The sequence below is a fragment of the Chrysochloris asiatica genome, unplaced genomic scaffold (assembly GCF_000296735.1).
Source record: "Chrysochloris asiatica unplaced genomic scaffold, ChrAsi1.0 scaffold00140, whole genome shotgun sequence".
Taxonomy (NCBI): domain Eukaryota; kingdom Metazoa; phylum Chordata; class Mammalia; order Afrosoricida; family Chrysochloridae; genus Chrysochloris; species Chrysochloris asiatica.
The window spans coordinates 3,171,553-3,180,036 of NW_006408658.1; the positions used below are offsets into that span (position 1 = coordinate 3,171,553).

At 37.2% G+C, this 8,484-nt stretch overlaps 1 protein-coding gene across 1 annotated transcript; it reads right to left on the bottom strand.

Annotated features, from left to right (window-relative positions):
* Window positions 1–6,960: 6,960 nt before the first annotated feature.
* On the bottom strand, window positions 6,961–7,905 carry LOC102832028 (olfactory receptor 56A3-like). Its single transcript, XM_006870317.1, has one exon. The coding sequence runs from the start codon at window positions 7,903–7,905 to the stop codon at window positions 6,961–6,963; it is 945 nt and encodes a 314-aa protein (XP_006870379.1).
* Between the last annotated feature and the right edge of the window lie 579 nt (window positions 7,906–8,484).

The following is an 8,484-nucleotide window of genomic DNA, read 5'->3' on the forward strand; positions in this document are numbered from 1 at the left end:
TCCATTACTCCTTTGGATTTACATTCCCGTCACTTTTCTTTGATCCAGAGAGACCAATAGTTTCACTTTGGATGGTTGCTTTTAAAACCCTAGTCACTAATCACCAAAGTAAGTTGTAGAATAGTTTCTATGGAGAACATGTTGTGCCAGTTGACCTTGATGCCCCTTGAAACTATTACCCTGAGCCCCAGGCCCAGTGACTTTTTGCCTCATAGTGTTGGGTGATTGCTAAGCAGTTTTCATAAATTTGTCTTTTAGTCATGGTGTTGGAGGAAAATATTGAAAGTGCCGTGGGCTGTCAAAAGAACCAATAGATCTGTTTTGATCTAGGTCAGCCAGAGTGCACCTTGAAGGCCAAAATGGCCAAACTTCATCTCTCATTCTTCGGACATATTATCAGGAGGGATCAGTCACTGGAGAAGAATATCATGTTTGGTAAGGTGGAGGGTCAGAGAAAAAGAGGAAGACTCCCAATGAGATGGATTGGCCAAGTGGCAGCATTGATGGACTCAAGCATGACAACAGTAGTGAGGTTGGCCCAAGATCGGGCAGTGTTTTGTTCCACTGTGCATAAGGTTGATATGAGTTGGTACCAACTCGATGGCCCATAACAACAACAACAACAACAACAAATGATCTATAATATTCATAGATATATTTGCAGCATATCTTTGTACATGCATAGGAATATCCTCTGTAGAAACTATATAAACATATATGTTCATGTGTGTAGTTCCATTCACATTTCCTTACCAGGTCAGCTTGCATGACTATCTTTGCATCCACTTCTAGATTATTTATTATTGTGTGTGCAGGTTTGTGTATATAATTGTATTTTCCTGTCATCTTTAACTCTTGTGCTTCTCCTAGTGTTTTCCTTTGCTTTGATCACTTTGTACTGATGCCATTTTGTATATTGCCTTCCCATTCACCCAAATTAATATGTGTATACTATCCAGCTAATAATTAATTTTCCCTTTGTCTCCTATCCCTGACAACAATGAAAGAATGTTTCTACCTGTGTGAAAAACTTTCCCTGAATTTTTTTTATAATAGCGATCACATAAAATATTTGTTCTTTTGTGTTTGACTTATTTTACTCAACATAATGTCCTCTAGGTTTATCCATGTTTTAAGTTATTTAGCAGATTCATTATTAATCTTTAATATTGTGAAGTATTCCATTGTTTCCTCCACTCATCTGTCACCAGCCACTCAGAGAGTGAAAGATAAGGCTTTCTGCTTCCAGAAAGATTTATAGCCTCAGAAATCCTATACAGGGTCACTACGATTGCATTTAGCATCATCAACAGTTCTAAGAATACCTCTCTATTTCTATATTCCCACTTTCAAAAATATCCATTATACTAGAGGAATAGATTTGTTATTCCTTAAAGAACTCAGGAACCAAATCCCATATCACAACTTTCAAGTGCTCAGAGGAATCCTGAGATGCCACTCAACCTGTACTCTCCTTAGATGCTTAGAAACAGTGACTAAGAACTGGGTTTCAAATACAAGTTTGCAACTGTCTTAAAAGTTTTACTCTTTGTGTGTCATTGACGTTTACTAAATCTTTCTTCATCTCATTTTCTTCATCTCAAAGTCATAAAAATAAGACATATGCCACAGGGTTATTTAATGATTAAGATAATGATCCCACTATATTTTCACCTATGAGGTTGGCGCAGAACCTGACAGTGTTTCATTTTGCTGTGCATAGAATTGCTATGAGTTGGTACTGACTCGATGGCACCTAACAACAACAACAAGCAAATATATCCATGAATTGGAGGATCATACAGTGGGAAACATCATTAAAATTTCTTAGACATATCCAAACACCATTAAGGAATGAATTGCTGGACCTGTGGGTGATTAAGCGTGTTTCTATTCCCTATAATAGTGCTGGTAGAGTTGTCGGTTCCGACTCCACGGCACATAACAACAACAACAAGAGTTGTAGGACAAATGCTGTCTTGCTAACTACAAGATCAGTAGTTCAAATTCATAAGTCACTCCATGTGAGAAAAATCAGGCTTTCTACTCCCATAAAGATTTACAGCTTCAGAAAACCCTGTACAGGATTGATGTAAGTCAGAACTAACGAGAAGGTTCTTAACAATATTTTAGCACAATGCCTATAAGTATTGAGATTCAATATACTGTAAGCATTCTTATATTTTACCAGCTAGATATAAATGTGAAATAGTCAAATCTATGATGGTAAGTCAAAAATTATCCTCACTCTGGTTGTAGAAGTTATTTTAATCAACTTTCAAAAAAAGACAAAGACATCATTTTTTGACATGATCTCCTTGCTTTTCAACATACTTTGTCCATCTGTCAACACACTTTCATAGTCCTTTTATTGAAAAATGGCTGAGCAGTGAGCCAAGAATGCACCGCTGTTTTCACTTCATCAGAGGTGAATCTTCATTCTCAAAGGTCTCCTTTCAGGGGACCAAACAGGTGAAAGTCTCATGGAGCAAAATCAGGACTGTAGGGAGGATGCTTCAGCATCTCAAAATCATGTTTTTGCAGAGTGTCAACAGTGTGGACAGAGGTGTGAGGACGTGCATTGTCAAGCAACATCACAATGTCCTTGGATAGCCATCCTCTGTATTTAATCTGAAGTTTATGCTTCCATTCTTCAGTGAGCGTCTCACTATAATGAGCACTGTTGATTGTTTCTGATAGTGTTCCAATACTGGCCCTGAGAATCCCAAATAACAGCAAGCATTAATTTTCCACCTGATGCTTGACTTTTGAACTTTTTCTTGGTTTTCTGAGAGTCAATGACAGAATAGGGAATGGAAGCACCCTTAATTGCCCACAGGTCCAGCAATTCATTCCTTCATGGTGTTTAGATATGTCTAAAAAGTTTTAAAACTTTTCCCACTGTATGATCCACCACAGTCATGGATATATTTGTTGGTTGTTGTTGTTAGGTGCCATCGAGTCAGTACTAAGTCATAGCAACTCTATGCACAGCAAAATGAAGCACTGCCAGGTTCTGCGCCAACCTCATAATCGTTACTACATTGGAAGCTTTTGCTACTGCCACTGTGCCAATCCATCTCATTTTTTCTCTGACACTTTATTTTACAAACATGATGTCCTTCTCCAGGGACTGGTCCCTTCCGATAATATGTCCAAAGTGTGGGAGATGAAATCTGGTCATTTTGGCTTCCAAGGACGGTTCTGGCTATACTTCTCCAATACAGATTGTTTTGTTCTTTTAGCAGTCCATAGTACTTTTAATATTCTCCTGTAACACCATAACGCAAATGCATCAGTTCTTCTACAGTCTTTCTTATTCCCTGTTCAACTTCCACATGCATATTTACTGAAAATACCATTGGCTTGGTCAGGCACACCTTAGTACTCAAACTAACATCTTTGCTCTTCAACACACTAGTTCTTCCCTTTTGGTTTCCTAACTCCAGGTCTTTACATATTTCATTGTAATACTTGGCTTTCTCTACTCGAACTGCCAATTGAAATGTTCTGTTCAGCTCTTTTTCTACCTCATTTCACCCATTCATTTTAGCATCTTTGTGCTATATAGCACGTTACAATGTCTATTCTGACATCCATTTTGGTCTTTTTTTTTTTTTTTTCTTTTCTGTCTTTTTAATGACCTTGTGTTTTCTTCCTGTATAATGCTTTTGATGTAATCTTACAGGTCCTATGGTCTTCAGTCGTTACTGTCTAATGGGTCAAACCTGTTTTTTTGAGATGGTTTCTAAATTCAGCTGGAATATAGTTAAGGTCATATTTTGGCTTGCATGAACTTGTTTTAATTTTCATAAGCTTCACCTGAATTTGTACAGCAATTAGTGATCTGTTCCACAGTTTGCACTTGGTCTTGTTTCGGCTGATGATATTGAGCTTTTCCACCATTTCTCTCCACAGTGTAGTCAGTTTAATTCCTCTGAATTCCATATGGTGAGATCTATGTGTAGAACTGCCTTTTATATTGTTTTAAAAAGGTATTTGCAATGAAGAAGTTATTGGTCTTGCAAAATTCTATCATGAGATCTCCAGCATCATTTTTATCATCAGAGTCATATTCTTTAACTTCATCTTTGTCTCCAACCTTTGCATTTCAATCACCAATAAATATCAATAATCTTGAATGCACGTTTGATTAGTTTCAAACTGAAGAAGTTAGTAGAATTCTTCAATTTCATTGTCATTGGCTAACATTCATTCATTTCATTAATCAACATTTATTCAGTTGCTTATTTAACAGACATTTATAGGTCTCCTACATATGGCAACAGCCCTAGTGGTACAGCGGTTACAGTGCTTGACTTCTTATTGAAAAATAAGTGGTTTGAACCCAGAAGCCACTCCAATGGAGAAAGATGTGGCAATTTGTTTTCATAAAAATTTGCAACATTGGAGATTCTATGGGGCTGTGTTACTCTTTCCTGTATGGTTTCTAGGAGTTACACTTGGGTTGGTATCTAAGTTAGCAAAAACTAAGAACTGTTCTGTACACTGGATATAGAGCAGTGAACATAATAGACAAAATTCCCTGTCCTCATGCTGTGTGAATTGTAGTTACGTAGGCTACAGAAAAAAAATAAGTTAGCAAATTTTGTGGTGTTTAAAAAAAAATTAAACTTGCTGTTTAGGTGATTCTGACTATGGCAACTCCAGTGTCAATGTCAAACAATGACACTAGTAAATTATTTTGGTTTTAAGGGAATACTGTTAGGTACTATATATAAATAACATGATAAATGGAGGCAAGATTGAAGTTGCCAAAAACTTCATTTTGCTTGGACCCACTATCAACACTTATGGAAGTAGCAGTCAAGAAATCAAATGATATACTGCAGCAGGCAAATCTGTTGCACAAGATGTCTTTAAAGTGGTCAAGGGCAAAGATGTCAGTTTGAGGACTAAGATATGACTGACATGAGCGTTGGTGTTTTTAGTAGTTTCATACACATGTAAAAGTTGAACAGTGAATGAGGAAGACTGTAGAATTAATATACTTGAATTATGATATAGAGAAGCATTCTAAAGGTACTATGGGCTTCAAGAAGAATAAAAAAATTTGCTTTGGAAGAAGTACAACCAGAATGCTCCTTAGAAGCCAGATGGCAAGACTTAATCTCTCATACATTGGATGTGTTATCTACAGTGACCAGTCCCCTGAGAAGGACACAATGATAGGTAAAGCAGAGCGTTAGTAAAAAAGAGGAAGACACCCACTTCTATAGACTGGCACAGTGTTAGCTGCAATAGGTCCAGCTTAATGAGTATGAGGATCATACAGGATAGGGAATCATTTCATTCTGTTGTCCATTAGGTCACTGTGAATTGGAACTAACAAGATGGCACCTGACCACCACAACAATGTTGAATACAGTGGTCAGAAGCTCAATGGTCTTGAAGGAGATCTATCTACAGAAAAAGAATTCTAGGTAATGGGAACAAGTAAAATGTCCTGGAAGTAGGAATGTGGTTGATGTATTTGAGAAATCCTTAGATAGTTTGAATAGGTTGGACTGAAGTAGGAAATTCAACAGACAGAAGATCAGACTGTATAGGGTTTTTAATACGTTTATGAAGATTTTGCCTTTTATTCTGGGTGAGATGTGAGGCTATGCAGAGCTGTAGGACAGACCAGAGACATGATTGCCATGACATATTTTCTGTATTTAATTGTATTTACACATCTTACTATATTGGAGCTAAATGATAGAGATACAAACAAGAAAGACCCTCCCTCCACTTTCTCAGAAGGCCATCACAATAATCTAGAGTTGAGTTGAGGTGGTTTGGACGTGAGTATAGTAATGGAGATGGGAAGAAGTTATGGGATTCTCAGAATATTTTGAAGATAAAATTGATAGGATGTGCTTGTTGATGAGAAATTTATGATAAAGGAAAGAGGAAAACAGGGATGCCTCTGAAGTTTTTATCTTGAAAAGCTGGAAATATGGAATTGGCATTAGCTGGGATATGGAAACAACAGAAAATGATCCTCTGTTTCCCAAATGAAACAAAGACTGTACTTTGACTCTTGCTTATCAAGTTTCTGGTATGTTCTTCTCTTGTTGTTCTGCCAGCATATCATCTCACTGCCTGTGTGGAGACTTTGGGTCTTACCTAGACAATTCTTCTCTTCTCTGTTTATTGATGTGTCTTACCTGTTATTATACACGTGTTTTTAAATGTTTCATTATGAATTGAGTGGAGGCTTACAGAGCAAATCAGTTTTCCATTTAACAATTCATACACATGTTGTTTAATCTCATTGTTTATGATCCCCACAATGTAATATCACTTATTCCAAATCCCTTATGCCTTTTTTTACGTGTATTTTGATCTCATATTATAATGTAATGTAATTGTGTTTTGTGTATTTCTGCCTTCTCCTTAGACTGCATGCTCCTTGAGTAACAAGACCAAAATGTGTTCATGTTAGTATTCGATTTTCTAGCAACAAATGGGATACAAAATAGCATTCGTAATAATTTGAATGTCTAAAGGAAAATGTTCAAGTATAACTGTTACTATAACCATTTGAAGTTATTTTTCAATCTTCCAAGGCGGCTTCCAAAGTCTATACACTATCTTTACGTACTGATCTTTCCCATCAGTCAAATATTTTTAAGCAAGTACTAGCTTTCAATCTACCCAGGCCCAATTGGGGTTTATTCAGAAGCAGATAATTAGATTTTATACTTGATTCATAGCCTCTGATTGAGTGGCATGGTAAGAGATTACACATAGTGTCTCTGCCTAAATACCATGGAATGACAAGAAGTAAGATGTGCCCTTGATAAGAGAGAAACCACATAGTTCTTATCAGCCATTCTAGTGAGGAGACTAGGGCTATATGTTCCTTCCTAAGTCTCTGCCTCAAATTGAGATTTTTAGTATTCTTAACACAAAAAGGCAACGCAAAAAGGCAAACATAATTACTTTCTATTGTCATCCATTTCTCTTCAGTAATTTCCAAATCCCCTGTTTAATTTCCTGAGTTCTTACCCCATAGACAATGGGATTCAGAGCAGCCGGAATTACATGGTGTAGAACATTAAGTAAGACAGGAATTTCAGGAGAAACCTTTTTCTTAGCCATATGAGTAAACACAAAAACCAGCAAGATGGTGCTAAAGAAGAGAATGAGAATAAAGTGTGAGCCACATGTGCTCAGAGCTTTGGCAGCTGCCCCCTTTGTCTTAAGTCTAAGAACAGCTCTAAGAATGAAACCATAAGAGATAAAGATCAGGATGAGGTCAGAACCCAGAAGAGTCCAGGCCACACTCAACTGGTAGATTCTATTAAGGGCAACATTATCACAGGAGAGCTTGGACACCGAGAGGTTGGCACATAGACAGTTCTCAATGACATTTTTTTCACAATAATGGAGCCGAGCAGAAAGTATGGGGATAGGTGCAGTGAGAAGTGTATTCCTGGTCAAGATGAAGACAACAGCCTTTGCCACAAATTGATCAGTGATGATGGATGGGTAACGTAGAGGCTTGCAGATGGCCACATAGCGGTCATAGGCCATGGTTAGGAAGGTACATGATTCCATGGACAGGAAATTATTCATAATAAACATCTGAATGAAGCAAGCAGAGAAACTGATAGGTCTGAGGTCAAACCAGAAGATGGCCAAGACCTTGGGGATAACAGTAAGGCAGAGCACAATGTCCAGCAGTGAAAGGAGGCTGAGTAGGTAGTACATGGGCTCATGCAGGGAGGCTTCCAGCCAGATGGTGATAACAAGGGTGACATTGGCCCCCATGGCCAGGAGGAAGAGGAGGCTGAGTGGCAGGGAGAGCCAGCACTGCCAGTTGGGAGATCTGACAAAACAGTTCAGGAGGAAATCAGAGAATTCAATAGAGAATGAATTGTTGTAAAGCGGCATTGGCAGTAACTTTAGTGAGGGAGATGCCTTTGAGTCTCTGAAGAAGAAAGATGGAGTTAATTCTACCATAAAACCTGATGACTATATACTCAGTCTGTGTGATATACAAGAATAAGAACAAAACTCACACTGTTCATCTCTAATATCCTTTATGACTAGCACATTCTCTGTCACATAAAAAGCAGCTAACAAATATTTTTTGACTAAATATAAGAGAAAGAGTGAGTAAAATAATGTTTCCCATCTTAATTTTTTCATTTGTGTTCCATTTGAGATGTAAATTCTATGAATTCATCTTTGAGTTTGTTTGCTTGGTTAATATTTAAGGTATCATGAATTATTAAGCATCACATGTTTTCTAAATGAAGCCTGTAAAATCAAAGAAAGGGATATTGAGGAAATATTTCCATTTAAAATATACACAAATGTTATCTGAAGATTGCATGACATCCATTATCAAGTTTTAAAGGTAGTGAAAGATGAGATCATCCAGGAACATGTTGGATTGGGTACGTAGAATAAATCTTTGGATGAAAATGAACAAAAATATTTATCTGTATTTATATTCACAGTTACACA